Source organism: Amblyomma americanum, chromosome 9 (genome assembly GCF_052857255.1).
Source record: "Amblyomma americanum isolate KBUSLIRL-KWMA chromosome 9, ASM5285725v1, whole genome shotgun sequence".
NCBI lineage: Eukaryota > Metazoa > Arthropoda > Arachnida > Ixodida > Ixodidae > Amblyomma > Amblyomma americanum.
The window spans coordinates 119,899,606-119,915,337 of record NC_135505.1 but is presented as its reverse complement, the minus strand read 5'-3'; the positions used below and the strand labels follow the sequence as shown (position 1 = coordinate 119,915,337).

The 15,732-nt window shown below is 49.2% G+C and overlaps 1 protein-coding gene and 1 long non-coding RNA gene across 2 annotated transcripts; both read right to left on the bottom strand.

Annotated features, from left to right (window-relative positions):
* Window positions 1-1,124: 1,124 nt before the first annotated feature.
* LOC144105424 (uncharacterized) lies at window positions 1,125-2,511 on the bottom strand. Its single transcript, XR_013308789.1, has 2 exons — window positions 2,302-2,511; window positions 1,125-1,569 (listed from the first exon to the last, which is right to left on the bottom strand). It is a non-coding gene; the product is annotated as an uncharacterized LOC144105424 (long non-coding RNA).
* On the bottom strand, window positions 2,421-10,788 carry LOC144103628 (uncharacterized). The gene is made up of 8 exons (XM_077636295.1): window positions 10,543-10,788; window positions 9,272-9,672; window positions 8,391-8,522; window positions 6,911-7,133; window positions 5,767-5,937; window positions 3,699-3,884; window positions 3,141-3,378; window positions 2,421-2,446 (listed from the first exon to the last, which is right to left on the bottom strand). The coding sequence occupies exons 1-8, from the start codon at window positions 10,786-10,788 to the stop codon at window positions 2,421-2,423; spliced, it is 1,623 nt and encodes a 540-aa protein (XP_077492421.1).
* Between the last annotated feature and the right edge of the window lie 4,944 nt (window positions 10,789-15,732).

Sequence of the window (15,732 nt, the reverse complement as noted above, 5' to 3'; positions counted from 1 at the left end):
GTGTTAAAGTGCTATGGAACACATTGAAAGTCTTCTATTGGTACGAATGTAGGGCTGCGCACTTGGAAAAGAATGCTGCATTAATTTTGTTTGAAGGCAATTTTATATTAAAAAAAAGCCGTTCATCCTGCAAGGCAATACGTGTACTAGTCGCAATTTCTAACTATGCTTTGCTGGGTTTTGGCGCAGCAAGATAGCATGCCACTTGCAATGGGCACGGCTAGATGAGGATACGGCAAAGTAAGGATAGACATTAGTTTTGCAGGGCTCATTTCCAGCTGTCATTGGCCATAGTACTGCCTGCAGAGTTTTTTTTTTCTGAGCTCTTGGACTGTAGGTCAGGTGCAAAATGAAATTGCAGGTGTCCATTGTCACTAATTTAAGATGATTTATTAGAAGACGAAGCATCATTAAAGCTGCACTTTCATCTCTGATCGCTGGAGTGGCTTGAGCTCGAACTGTATGCGCTTAGCCTGGCGTCGCCCTGCCCTTGCTTAAATTTGCTTGTATGAAAAACGCCCTGTGGCAGTAAAGACACCTTACAAGTGATGTCATCGAAGCAAAGTTTTTGCTTAAATTTGCAACACGAGCAGTTGATTTGAGATGTGCAGCTTCCGACTTTAGCTGTTCACCTAAACTCGAGATTCCATCCTTCATTTTCTGTTTGACTTGTGGTTTTGAAAGCAGCGCTCCGTGTGCCCTGTGCTGTATAGTGTCAGCTGTCCTCACCCATTGGCAACCCTGCTCATATGTCATCGCCTGTGGGTGGGATGTCACCTGGGCGACTATAACACCATAAAGCATATGTAGAAGCTACTGTAAAAAATGGAGCAGGGTTTAGTTTAAGGTTACATTGTGCTCTGATAGCAGAATATGCCCAGCAAATTTGTGCCCATTTGCCGAAGGCCAAGTGCGTTTTTAAGAACGAAGGCCACATGTCTAACACAAGGCAGCAAGAAACAACTACACTCCAACTGAAAAAGCAGTTTAGTGCACTTTCATGTGATGTTTCGCAAAAACAGTACGCAGGATTCACAAAAGTAATATTTACTTTGAAAACACATTGTTTTCAGTGTGTCTTCGTTCTGTACATATAAATGGTTGGAAAATTCTCCAACAGTTTCAAGATATCTTACGCCATATTCTACGAAGGAAAATAGGGAATTGTAAGGGATGGATCTATCTACAGGTGGAGGGGGAATTAAGGACTCGGAATAAGAAAATCGAGGAATATAAGGGACAGAGTATAGGGGTGAGAAAAACAAATCGAGAGGCTCTAGTGCCAGAAGGGGCACCTGTGGGCGCTCCACATGGCCTGGTTCACAGAGCACTGGAAGGATCTGGCGAAGAGCGGAGTGTTCCTCAGCGCCCCGTTCACCAGGTACTCGGCGTCGCGTCCGCCGCAGTGTCCGAGGGTCCACAGTACGAAGAACAGTTCGGCGTTGCTGTAGTCGCGGTGCAGGCGAACGCCTCGGCCCAGTTCTTCGAGCAGGCGTCGCTTGTAGAGCACCATGAGCGGCTCAAGCACGCCAATCTCCAAGGCGGTCTCCGTAGCGAGCTCACGGGCTCCTGCGGTGGCAGTGTACTACATTACCGGGCACTGCTCGGATTCAGCGCAACTGCAGAGTAAGCTGAGTGGAAGCCTAGTTTACATTGGTTGGGACTCTCAAAGTACTACAGACGCCTAATTTTGGCGGTATTTTTTTCTTCTCTACTATGATGCAGAAAACATTACTACATATGAATCGCCACGTAGTATTCACGTACAACCGCTAAATAACTTATAATCGTACTTTTCTTGTCATGCTGTTTAGGTTTCAACGCTTAACGATGGCTGTGACGTAAAAGACTGGTTTTAGGTCACGTAAGGCGTGGAAAAACTGCGATATAGTCGCTTCTTCATCGTTTTAATTCACTACAGTGTTGAAGGCAGCCTTTCTAAAGAGCCAGAATGACGACGAATCTGGAAGCAGCGATTATATTGCAGTTTTTCCATGATACACGTGACATAAAACCACTCTGACCTCACAGCCATTGTTCTGCTCTTGAAACCGAAACAGCACGAGAAAGAAAATCGATTATAAATTACTTATAGGTCATAGGAGAAAAGCAGGTATAATTATGCCTTATGCATCATTACAAACAAGAAAACACGCACCCAAAATTTAGGTGTCTATACTCCTTTAAAGGGGCTTTGAAACACCTTCCGAGAAGAGTTTATAGACTCGCTCAATTACTACGTTCTGTCGTCAGTAACACGTGAGCGAAATAATGCATTTCTACACACAACAGAGAACCTACAGTCGCGCGCGGAAGTTGGCGAGTCCTTTCGGGCGACTTTCCGTGCTCGCGCCTTCCTTCATCGCACGCTCCTGCGTATTTCTATTCAGAGATGGCTATTGGTTAGATTCTTTCGGGCGTCACGTAGCTACCATGACCGCGGCCACTGAGCAGATGGAGGAAGAAAAAACTAGGAGGAAGCACGACGTCACGCGCTCAGCCTCGGCAAGCCATCCTCTGACGCCGCTGCCGAGGGCCCTTTTGCGCACTGACTCTTGGGAAATAGGTCCTCCATTGTTGCCAGACTGCCAACCAGAGCTTGGATTGTGGTGCTTTTTAGTTTGACACAAGACAGCGAAACCGAAATCTGGCTAAAAGCTACCGCTGCCCTGTCACGTGAGGGCCTATTTCACATGATGCTTTCAAATATATTATTTATTACGGCTTCAAGATTATGACCTCACGCTCCCTCCTAGTTTTCTTTCCTCCATGCAGCAGCGTCGCTCCAGCGAGTCAGGAAGCTCCCCCCCCCCCCCCACCCCCCCCCCCCCTGCGCGTCAGCGGTGGGGCTGGCGGAGGAGCGCCGACCTTTGAGAGTACAAAAAGAGACGAGTGAAGAGGGAAAGGCGCGAAGACGCTGACATCCAATTTTTGACTACAGGTAAGTCAGCTTCTACAAAACATATTTAAAAACTTCTTGCTGGAGGACATTCTGGAAGCGGCGTCGTGTAACATCCCAGGAATACCGCACCTTTATAGAGAGCCCCGTCAAAATTTTTTTTTGGTCCCTGAAGTTGCGTCTTTGTATTTTGTACTGTATGCTATAGAAACAAGCTTAGGTCTGAACTGCCTAGCTGTACCTTTTTCAACGCTGACCACATCGAGGCCTGAAGCGACGCAGTCGACGAGCGCTTCGAGGCGTCGCTGGTTGCGCGGCCGCCAGGCGTAGGGCCCTTGGCTGGTCGGCATCAAAGCACGCAGAAGTTCCCTTCCTAGCATGGGCACCAGGACAGGCTCGATGATGGTCGAGGCGTTGAGCAGGATTGCAAACAAGCCCGGTGGCACCAGGACGGTCTTGCGGTCTTCCGAGTATCGCGCCTGAAGGCCCAACAAAAACGACATCTCAGTACGCGCAGCTTAATCATAATTATCATAATCATCCGGCTTGCATCCACTGCAGGGTGCAGCATGCACTCTGACGGGCTGCCCTCGGTGGCCATCAAGAAAGCATCGAGCAACAAAAGAACACGTACTAGACACAGCCAGTGCAGTCTACGTGTTCCTTTGTCAATTTTGCTTGCGCGCTGGTTACATGCCAGCAAGAACTACCAACTATAAGTTCTCGTATGAGGCGTATAGTCCCCAAAAGTAGTACCCCAGAAACTCCTGCAGTAAAGCAAAAAAGGTGGTGTGCTTGCCTTCCAGGAGTAGACGCTGACATTGTCCTTCGCCATGCTGGGGTCCATGAGGTGGACCTCAATGGCGCCAAGCCGCTGGGAAGCGGCCTCGCGGTCGTCGAGCCTCTCCGCAGAGTCGTCCTCGTCGCCGCTGGTAGCGTTGCTGGTCTGGGGGGCCAACCACTTCGGAACGAGCATGCGCATGACCTGTAAGGCGTCACCCGGTAGAGTGGGTCATTGGCTATGACTTTCGGCTGCTGCGCCCCCAAGCCAAGGGACCGAGTTTCGGCTACGGCGGCCGCGTGCCGATGGGTGCGAATGTGCCCGTGTGCTGTGCGATGCTACCGCGCACTAAAGAGCCCCTGCTGGTCGCAATAAATCCGGAGCCCTCCATTAGGGCGTCCCGCATAGCCTACGTGCAGCATCGGGGCATTAAACCTCACATATACCACTTGAAGGACGTAGCTGAACGGAGCTCGCATCGTGAAGTTTCAAGACTCGCACGAAGGACTTTCGTTCTCTATTTCTACACGTCATCTCACAAGTCATCTGCAGGGCTGTGGAATGTTGAGATCTCTCCTCCATTCAAGGCCAAGGAAGAGAACAATACTAGTCCCTCAAGTTGAAAAAAAAACACATTTCCAGCTGGATTATTGAACCGGTACCCACACTTTTTCAGCTGGAGTCCTTTCATACCAACTGGAATGACATGTATTTCCAGCTGGATTACTGAACCGCAAATTGTGTTGGAACGTTCTTGCTTCCGGCTGGAAAATTTACACTTCTAGTTTGCTCCAGCTCGAAAATTCGCAGCTGTAGCTATTGCAGCTGATCTTCCACTTCATTATAACTTTTTTATGGGCGAGTTGGTGCGTAGTGATTTAGTAAAAAGTTATAGCGCGAACGCATACAACCACAGGGAGACGGCACGCAGCGCATGCGTATGTGTGCCGTCTCCCTCTGGTTGCCTGCGTTTGCGCTATAACCTTTTACTAAATTTCTTCCACTTCCAGATGGAAATTGAGCTGGAAAAGAGCTTTTCGAGCTGAAATGGGTACCCCTGACAGAAGTCTGCCGCGTCACCATTTTCATCTTCCATTGTTGCGACTTTTTCAAAGTTATTGCAGTAATTGAGAAGAGTTCAGGATGGTGTTTTGAAAGTACAGCGAGCATTTCATTCACTGGCTAAATTGGCAGAGAAAGTCCACGCGATCACAGCACTGGAGGCCTGCAGTAAAGTGGTGCTGTGCCAATCGCAAACATGATGTCGGCAGTCTCCAGGAATCCAGCACCAGTGTCCAGCTGCTGCACTGAGCAGCTGGACTCTGGTGCTATTTTCTTACAAGTGATGGCGCCACCAGCCGCGGGTAGATAGCGTCGAGGAACACGCTTTGCCGATCTGATTGGCTCAGATCGCCGCAGCCTTCACATTCACAGCGTTGCAAATGACTGCAAAGGTTAACCTGGATGATAACTTATCCTATCTAGATTACACCAGACTTCAGGAAAGTGCTGTGACCCTCTGAGTGCTTCTAATCAGGTTCAACTTTGACTTTGTGATGCGATGCACATGGTCTTGTTCACGGGGCGCGAAAGACATTGATGCTTCTATACAATATTAGGGGTACACTTTAGCTCCGACTTAAGGGTATGACGCGGCTGCGTTAATGGTTATTTGGTAATTTTGGTCTGAATTAGAACCTCTTTATAATTACGCACACTCACACTAGACCACGTGATACACCACAAGACACATGGTCGAACGAATGCGCCTCAGTGGCCTATACGGGCCACGCGTCTTACTCGCAACCCAAGGGTCATGGGTTTGATTCTCAACTGATTACCGCACTTTTCTTTTCAGCGTAATTAACTTGCTTTACATCCTTGTATGCCAGAACGACATTTCAATGAAATGCTACGACCTCAGTAACAACTTAAATAGAGTTTTAATCATTTTCATTCCACAGATCAGTGTGACGTCACAGCCCTCTTGACCATTCCTGAGTTAGTGTGACAACGCGCGCGGCTTTTCCTCCGAACGCCCGCTCTAACGCTGTCTCGTTAAAAATCAGGTATAAGTCAGACTCGCCTGTCCAGCTTCCCACGCGAAATGGGCTAGCATGTCGTCCAGACCTTGCTGCATAGCTTCGGAGATCACCTCCCGAGCGGCCTGCGCTGTCCTGCGGCGGGACAGATCCTCGGCGATGCGTAGGCACGCCTCCGTGGGTGTCCGGTAGGCGTTCTGTACCAGCGGGCGGGCCTGCGTGCGCGGGTAGTAAGGTCACAGTTTATTTCAAATTCATTTCAAGTTGCCAGTGCAGCTCACTTCAGGTTCTCTTGTATTTCAATATTTCGGATTCTATTCCCAATGCAGGAGTGGGGACACAAAATTTTTTTGCAGTCTGTTTTTGCTCTGCAATGATGCGTACGACATTACAATATGCATGGATCACCACGTGGAATTCGTCAGTGCTCAATAAAGAATTTGTAATTAATTGTCCATAGTTTCGGTTTCAGTTGCCAGACGATGGTTGCAATTTCACAAGCGAGTGTCAGATCACGTGCAGCATGCAAAAGCTGAAAGGAAACCGCTTATCCTTGTTTTATTCACCCAGGCTCTTACGCTAACTGCTTCACAAGCCAGAATGGCAGCAAGTGAACAGAAAGCCATTATTTTGATGTTTTTGTATGCCTCAGGTGATCTCGTGCTCAATTGTGACGTCACAACCGCCTCTCGAGTGCTGAAAGAGAAACCGAAACTGCATGAAAGAGTGAATGCGGTGTACGTAATTAGGTACTGAGCAGAGGCGAATTTCACGCGGTGATTCATGCTTACCGATCTCGTACACAACATTCCAAAGCAAAAATATATTCTGAAAATTTTGCTGTCTCTACGCCTTCAAGTCAAAGCTTTGCAAAGAGTCGAAAGGCTGCATATGATATGCAGTCTTTGTATCGGCAAGCCGGCAGAGTCCCCCAACTCCGGGGCGGAAGAAGTTACAATCGAACCTCGTTATAACGAAACGGTTTATAACGAAATAATGGATATAACGAAGTAAATACGATTTCCCTTGGAAGCTCGGCCAACACGGGCTATAACGAAGCTGTGGCTGTAACGAAGCAGTCGTCGGTCCCTTTCAAATTCGTTATAACGAGACTCAACTGTAGTTGCTTAAGAAAACGGTTTCTTTCTGATCAATGAATTAGCACTGAGTTCATTCCGCAGCATTTACCTTTCCCCCCATGAAGGGCGCGAAGTAGATCACCTCCCAGGTCCGCTGGTACAGCGCCAACTTTTGCGGACTTCTGGTCTGCGGACGAATGCGCTCCAGATGGCAGCGTGCAGAGAGCGCCACCCAGCGGCAGACGCGGGTGATCCAGTGCTTGGAGAACGGCCGCGTCGAGTCCGCCTTCTGCTGCCGTGCGTGGCGCTTTCGGTTCAGGCTGGGCGCCAGGCTGTAGGAACATCTCTATGTTTAGTTCGGCACACGTCTTTCTTCCAAGAAATTTCCGAAGCACTCTTGTCCTGACTTCAAATCAAAGGCTAGCGGTAACATAACGACCCTATGCCAGTTCTATTCCATCTTTATTAATTCTTTCAGGGCTTTTTTGCAACTGGATCAAGGCAAGCAACGAAACCACCATTGCCGACAGTTGCCTGTAGCCGCGCCAGCCGGAAATAGTGAACAGAAGGAAAATAATTGCCGTATATACCTGTCTCTACGATGCGGAAATTATTTCCTTGTCACCGCTGGAGAGTTCAGCTAAAGCCATTACCGCGGTTCAGCTAAAGCTTTAGCATGATAATTTTACACCTGTATGCGGTCGTAACGGCGGTTTAGTTTATGGGGGTTTAACGCCCCAAAGCGACTGAGGCTATGAGAGACGCCGTAGTGAAGGGCTCCCGAAATTTCCGCCGCCTGGGGTCCTTTAACGTGCACTGACATAGCACAGTACACGGACCTCTAGAATATCGCCTCCATTGAAAACCGACCGCCACGGCAGGAATCGAAACCGCGTCTTTCGGGTCAGCAGCCGAGCGCCAATACCACACAATGGTGGTCGTCACTGGAATAATGCAAGACGTGAGGTCACGGCAGGGCTCTGCTGGCGCACCCAGGACATTGTCTGCCAGTTCGTTGCTAAAACTAGCTGATATTTGTCAGTGGGGCTATATCGAATGCAACATAACCGCCAAAATTTGTCACTATAGCGTATGGCGAAGGGTGTCGGAAGAACCATTCAAATGTCAACGAGCCCTGGACAAGAGTTGATTCTAAATGCTGGGTAGCTATAGTCGGATACAGCTCAATAACGCAGTGGCAAACACCCCTCAAGAGAGGCCCATCAAGCCAATGGTGTCGACAGTCGTGACGCCGTGGTTAATCGCCTAGCGTGAAATCGCAGGTGGCTGGCAGTGGATTGCCGAAATGGAATTAACTGCGATGTCATGGCAATCGCTCGACGTCATTGGCTGGAGGGTCTCTTTTAAAGGGGTGTCCGCCGCTTTTGTTCTTGAGTTGTATACGACTGTAGTACCTGGCAGTGAACGCCATTCTCTGGCAGCCTTTTAGTCCCTAGCCTCCGATGCCTTACACAAGCCTCGACCTTCAACAGCAGCGACCTGGCTGTGGCCCCCAGTGACCGGGCGGTAACCGATAATGGTGGTGGTCTTGCGGTATCTGGTGGCAAATAGAGTGCAGTAAAGGTTACCTCTGCACGAACGCTGCGAAGTCCTCGATGCTGGTATCGGGGTTGTCCCTGAAGTAGTCCTCAGAAGTGCGAAGAGGCCCGTCCGGTACCCAGATTGGACAGGCTTCCTCGCTGTGGTCGTCTCGGCATGCCCTAGAAGAACTTGCTATTGTCAAGCATTTTTGTGCGCATGCATTAAGTGCGCACACTGCTGGCCAGAAATGTCGGCCATAAGGCTCAAGGCACCTGTAATCATAAACATGATACAGCCGCGTCGTGGAGGAGATACTAGGCATGGTACGTCAGTCGGTACCGCATGGTGCTGGCACTTTTCTCCAAACGCATCGGCTATTCCTGCCTTGATAAGATCCTGATAGCATTTGTAAAGGTTTAAACCTGCCATCTTCGCGTGAGTTCCTTCAACGACGACTGGGAATGCGTCCTGCTTTGATTAGGAAATGTTCGGTCAAGTTTAATAATTTTCCCAGCGAGTTTTCATGGCTGTGTTGAATATCCTGCTTGCTTTGGACACAGCGGCTGCTTGTTAAATTCATCTCAATTCATCGATGTAATTGATTGAACGGAATATCACGTGGCTGCGAAGAATGTTGGATGTACGAAGCAAAACATTCGCCATTGCACCGGCAGATTACCTCAGCCATCGATACTATTTGCGAGGCGCAGACAAGTCATGAAGTCATCTTATGTCACTCTTAAACACGAGTATGCCTATATGGGAATAAAAAAGGAGTAAACGGTTCTCTAGCGCACACCATGAAACCAAGTGCGCTAGAGAACAGTTCACTCCCTTTTTACTCCTTTCTGTTTAGCTAGTTGCTCCTGCATCGTGGCTTGATGGCCATTAGCCCTTGCCCACCATGACAAACTTTTCCGGAACATACCGCACGATGTCGCCTTTGCTGAGTACGGCGTCACCCCTCAAGCATCGCTCCATGACTCCATCATCGTCCACCTCTGGTTCCTCGTTGCCGAGTATTTCCTGGACGTCCCTCGTTCTGTCGGAGGTGCCGCCGCGTTTCCCCAAGAGTCGGGGCGTCACAGCGCTCATTAGGCGGACAGCAGCGTCCTCGTAGATGGAGCGCTGCCGGTCGCCGCAGACATGATCGTAGAAGTCGTCACAGGGAGTCGATCGGCTTGCCCGCTGGCTCTGGCCGTAAATGCGGCTTGAGACATCGCCCCCTTGGCGGAGGTAGCCCTTAAGCCAGAGACAACCCGAGGTGTTGCACATGTGCTGCGGAATACGCCGATCCCTGTGGCCCAGGCCGATGGGTGAGATCTCTTCCTGCGTTGCATTAACGTCGAAGGACGCAGACACTCAGAAAGCGAAATAAAGTAAAAATGACGTCTGTTACCTCTTAGGTGCAACGGCATAACCGCCAGTGTAGTCATGTTATCATAACGGAAAGATCCCGCTTCCAGCACCCCTGCTCATATGTATAGGCACACCTTGACAACATGCACGACCACATAATGCCAAATTCTGAGCGGCTTACAATTCACATGGGCAGAGAAGTGGTCTAAATCACATTTAGCTGGCAGTGGTGACGTGAGTGAATTTTAAGTTGCAGCGTACTACGCTCAGAGCGCACGTCATTGTTATCAGCCTACTTGCCTCCACTACTGGAGAAAGCTAGGCCTCTTCCATCGATCTCCTTGGCCACTCATCATCATCATCATCAGCCTGACTACACCCACTGCAGGGCAAAGGCGTCTCCCATGTCTCTCTAATTAACCCGGTCCTTTGCCAGCTGCGACCACCCTGTGCATGCGAACTTCTTAATCTCATGCATCCGCCCACCTAACCATCTGCCGCTCCCTGCTACGCTTATCTTCTCTTGGAACCCACTCCTAGGCCACTGTATTGCTGCAAACTTCCTGATGTAATCTGCTCACCTGACATCGTCGACACGTTTTAAGTTTGCCATTTCCTTGAAAACTACTCTGTGACCCTGAGGCACCACCGGTTGCCTGTTCTTCGCTGTTCAAAACCACTTTGTCCCCTTGAATTCAGCGTTAATATCACTACCTCAATTTTTTTTTCTCGAAGCCACAACAGCGGATAAGTGGGTCATAGGACGCACTTGCCTGCTCTCTACTTAATCTATATCTGATTTTGCACCACCACTATGATCACAGTAAGTGTTATCATCACCAGGAGCAGGTACGAGTCCTCGTCTTCGCGGCGGTAGTGGTGCGGCACGAGCCGGCGGCCGATGGTCTTTTTGGTGACCGTCTTGGTGATGGTCCTGGTCCCGTACGACAGCCACATGTAGAGGAGGACGCAGTCGATGATGAGGAGCAGTATTAGGGTGACGGTGCCAACCCTGATGATCATCTGCTTGTTCTGGCGCGTGGCCATGCGGTCGCCGCCGCCGCCGCCGGTGGTCGTGGACGCCATCGACGATGCCTGCGCGTTGCCGAGGAAAGGTTTTTTTTATCGTTGAGCTCACAACAATAGCCATGATGCAGGGGCGTATTTATGGACAGCTCTGGGAGTGGGCGGCGTCATTCGGACATTGCGTTCTTTGACCTTTTTTCGTCAGAAAATCGAGCGGATGCGGTTTTTTCGCGCAAGATTTCTCCTTTGCGTGTGGACGGTGTGAGGACGAGGTGTGAGGAAAACAGTGTCGACGCTTTCCTTTCCGTTTCCTTTCTCTTTCAGTAGAAAACTGGCCTTGAATGAACAGTGTAACGCTCAGTTGGCTGGCATACACGTGGGCTGGGCGATAAAGGAAGCGATGGGGTAAAGAGAAGTGATGTGGACCACAGAGATTGCGTCAACATCAACTGGAAAAAATTAAAAAAAACAACAGGCCCGTATCTCGAGTAGAGGCTGTCACTTAACAATGGGTGTCAGTTAACAGCGTCACGATGCTATGCCAACAGGCATGACCGCAGGGCAGGCTGGCGCAGAATTTAGAGGAACTGTAGAAGCCATGGAAAATTACGCTAAAAAACGCTACACTCAAGGGAAGCTTGACACATAGAACAGACGATCACTAACCATCCCGGCTACAACTCGAGTTAAAGGGACTGTTTATTGGAGTGAACTCGCTCTGATGAAGGAAACTACTCGGTGGCGGCGATAGCATTAAGTGCTCTCGGCGGATGGCGGAATCGGAAGACCAGTCACTCAATTTGGTTTGGTTTATAGGGGCTTAACGTGCCAAAGCGACTCAGTCTATGAGGGACGCCGTAGTTAAGATCTCCTAAAGTTTCGACCACCTGGGGTTCTTTAACGCGCACTGACATCGCACAGTACACGGGCCTCTAGAATTTTACCTCCATTGAAATTCAACCGCTCCGGCCGGGATCGAAACCGCGTCTTTCAGGTTAGCAGCCGAGCGCCATAACCACTGAGCCACCGCGGCGGCCGGTCACTTAATTTAAAGATGACTGGGAACTTACGAGATGAAGCGCATGCAAAGCCGTGAATGATGCTGGATCACGTAGAATCTACAGCGCTCGATCGCGTTCATTTTGGATCGGTCTGATCGCGTCTCTTGTGGCAAGACTATACTGCACTAGGAACTTAGCTTCCATGAACGGAGGCAGATCGCAGTCGCATCTTGCGGAGGTCGTACCTCTCGGTTGTGCTCACGACGCGGGTTGTCTTGCAAATACAGTGCACACGTCCAACATTCTTTGAAAAAAAATTTGAATATTTGAAAATTGTAAGGTACTGTTATGGAACTATTGAACGTAATGGTCCATGCTTCCGATGTGCAGCAAAATCTTTCTTTTAGAGTGTTTCTATCACTCGCATCGAGAAGTTAAAACGGCCATAGAAAACCAATAGAAACGGTTCTGACGATAGCAAAAACGGTAATAGCAAACAAATGATACAAGCCAGCTGAGGGGAAGTCTGCGGATATATTGATTGTTATAGTGAAATCTTACAACATATGAAAAATTGCTTTCATAAACTCTTTCCCGCTTTCAAAACTGCTTTTGTTCAGAATTATTGGGTATACTTGATGGAAGAATCTAGATATACGCCTGGCGTCAACGATTTAGAAGTCATGTTCAGCAATCTATTTTTCCATCGTTATTGGAACAATGGTTAACATCGCCTCAGGGACTTGGCTTGTGCTACAGCTTGTCCTGTTCACCGCGCGTGGACTACGGTGTAATAAATGCAGGGGCACGGCACGCGAAACTCACCGGACGCCAGCGGCCAGTTAAAGTACCACTCACACATCTCCAAATTGAGCCTTTGGTCGCAGCATCTGCTATCCGTGGAGTACATTAAAAAAGTACATTAACTATCTCGTTAGCATAGAAACCGAATGCTATCTTGTGGTACTTGTTAGTTGGCGTTTGCCCAGCCGGCCTCCGTTCAGCGCAACCACGCCATACTCATGCGGCAAGTGTATTTTAGTGCGAAAGCTCTAATGGACACTGTCAAACCCAACCAATAATATTGTGGTTTGTATGACCTTCAGGTTGACCTGGCCAACCTGCAGAAATAAACATTGCCGTGACTGTGTTTCGACCCCGCGGCGGCGCGAAGAAACGTCGTCGTCTCCATCAACTTCCACCTGTGCGCAAAAGCTTGCGCACGTCCTACTGCTTGTCGAAATCAAGATGAAGAAATGGGCTTGCGTAGAGCATGTAATGAGCAGGCAAGATCAGGTACTCCGGAACTTTATTTTTGAGGGGAGGGGGGGGCGGGGCGGAGTGTCAAGACTTCGAGCTTATTTTGTTATTTATTTATTTAATGCTCATTTACATAATAAACTTTATATTTTATTTTTTCAATCCTCAAATATTGATGCAGACTGTCACGTTGTGGTGACGACACTCCAGCATTTAGGAAGACAAAGAAAAGGCTTCCAAAACAAACTGTTTAAGGGGGCTGACTCGCGCCCACTAGGAACTGAATGACTCGGTGGCGGCGATAGCCACAAGCGTGCTCGGTGGTCATCGAACTGAATGCCTGCGGTTCTTGGCAGTGCTCAATTTACGGCTGGCAATGAACCTTCTATATAAAAAACCAAAAGCAACTGCAACAATTTGGAAGATTGTGGAAGCATTTGCACGTGGCCACGATGAATGGAGATAAGTGCAGTCACATGTCGCATTACAAAACAAGATGATAAAGCCGCGTGCCGGCGGTTTTGAGTGCAAAGGAACAAAAGGCGCAAAGATTCACGGTAATATAAAACGAATTGAAATGAGCAGCTTTATAGATGTACGCACGAGGAGTCATCAGTTGCATTAAAAAAGTTTTTGCATAGTTTGTTTAAATTCTGCTTATCATGATCATGTACACGGGTTACACAATCGACTTCTGTTGAGACATGACCGGTTTAGGTTACTCATATACGAAATGCTTCACAACTGGCTACGAAGCCAAGCAGCTCAGCCCCACTGTGCTTTGCATTCAAAGAGTCCTAGGACTGAAGTGTTTCAATTGTCAGAAATCTGATCCAAGTGCAAGCAATTGGAGAGTGGGGGGGGGGGGGGGGGGGGCGCTGCCTTCTCTGGTAGGGTGTCTCGATGCCATCGCCGCTGTAGAGGCATCGAGGCACCCTACTCTCTGAAAAATGGGGCGGGGGGGGGGGGGGACCTGGGCAAGATAACCGTGACGGACTGGATTCTCAGAGAAGGCAAGCGTAGCAGGGGGCGGCAGAAGGTTAGGTGGGCGGATGAGATTAAGAAGTTTGCAAGGATAGGGTGGCTGCAGCCGGCACAAGACAGGGTGAATTGGAGAGACAAGTCCTTTTCCCTGCAGTTGGTGTAGTCAGGTTGTTTATGATGACGACTCGGTTTAGCTACGTTAAATCTCTACCATTTTCTTTAAGGCGGACACTAGATTGGAAATGCAGTGACGAACGCAATGGGCGGTGGCAAACGAGTGAGCCAACGATAAGGTGAACAAAAGAAATATCAAGAGGACGCTGCAGGCTTGAGTTACTGTTTTGTCAAAAAGGCTCCGGCACTAGCTTACTCGTGCTCCAGGTTCAAATAACGTGTGAAAATAGGCCGCTTAGAGAAGAGTCATCTCGGGGCACCTACTAGAACTAGAGGACTTCATCCTTCCACGGAAACGGGCAATCATTGCGTCTCCACCTATGTCTCTTACACAATGGGACGGACGCAACAGTGTGTTGAATCCCTTACCATTTCACTCGCCTCAGCCATGATGATGGTCCGTGAAACTTCTTGCCGCTCGCTACCAAGGGCTGACTTCGGGACGGAAGCAGTACGTTGTGATGTTGGCTTGAAACCGAGAGGACCTCGGAGGCGGGAGCTCCGCACGGGCAAGCGCAGTGCCTTCTTCTTCTTCTGTCGCACCACGGCTACGCACGCAGATGACCCTTGCCAGACGTAGTGTAGTGGATTTGACGCACATCGTGTGCTTTAGAGTGCTAACTGGCAACCGGTTAACATATACGGATTAAGAAAAAAAAATGCAAAACTACAAGGGCAGTAGTGAAGTTTCCGACGCTACACGTGTTTCCCACGTCTGAGTTCGCGAAAAAAGAATGCCCTTTGAGTTTTCTTTCCGCCCTCCGCACAAAGGCTGGGAAGGAGGTGAGTCTACCGAGCGGGGATCGGGGGAGCCGGACAGCGAAGGGTTTCGAAAATACGGGGAAGGCCAAGCCCCTCCAGGAGCGTGTACGTCGGGTCGCATCCCATTGTGCACGTTCTTGCGGCGAGGGGGGCGCATGCGGGCAGCGGCGAGACAACATAATTCGCGTCGCGACGCGTGGCTTTTTTCCCATGTCTGCGGCGCCGCTGCTCCAAGCGTAGGGTACCTATGGCGGCGCTCGTGGATGGCCTAAAGCGGAAACAAGACGTTGCTACGCTAGCTCACATACACAGAGAGGGGCACACGAGAGACGCGCTTTGTATGAGAGTTTGTGTCCGTCTGTCCACTGTGCATGAAAACATTTTGTGAGGGACCGCGCCGTAGAGATGGGCCTTGAAGATTGCCTTTCTTCGAAACTGTTTACCAGAGGTTGGAACAACCTGCACTCTTGGGAAAGCGAGAGTGTTCGCGAAGCTCGCGGGTGGAAAGGGGGATACTCTGAAGCGTCGATGGTGAAGAGTGCACGTACTTGTACAGTGTTGGTCGAGATGACTGTTCTTTCCCCGATAGTTGATTGGTTGTGTTTTTCTTTCCGCAACAATTTATTGGGTGAATGTTGGTGAATTTACTTAATTGGTTATTTCACCCGCTGAGGGCGGAGGCATAGGGTTTAAAACTAGCTGTCTTGGCGGGACCGAGAGCTGGTTTCTTCAGTTAACACTACGAGGCAGTCAAATGTAAGTAACATTTCTCCTTACATGTATCTTTCTTTGTTTTATTAATTGTTAATAAAAAGTTAACCTC

Coding starts and splice junctions, on each gene's coding strand:
- LOC144103628 (XM_077636295.1), bottom strand. CDS start 10,788: ATGGCGTCCACGACCACCGGCGGCGGCGGCGGCGACCGCATGGCCACG. Junction 3,379..3,698: donor TCAGCGTCTACTCCTGGAAG/GCAAGCACACCA, acceptor TTGGGCCTTCAG/GCGCGATACTCGGAAGACCG. Junction 2,447..3,140: donor TGTGGTCAGCGTTGAAAAAG/GTACAGCTAGGC, acceptor CCATCTGCTCAG/TGGCCGCGGTCATGGTAGCT.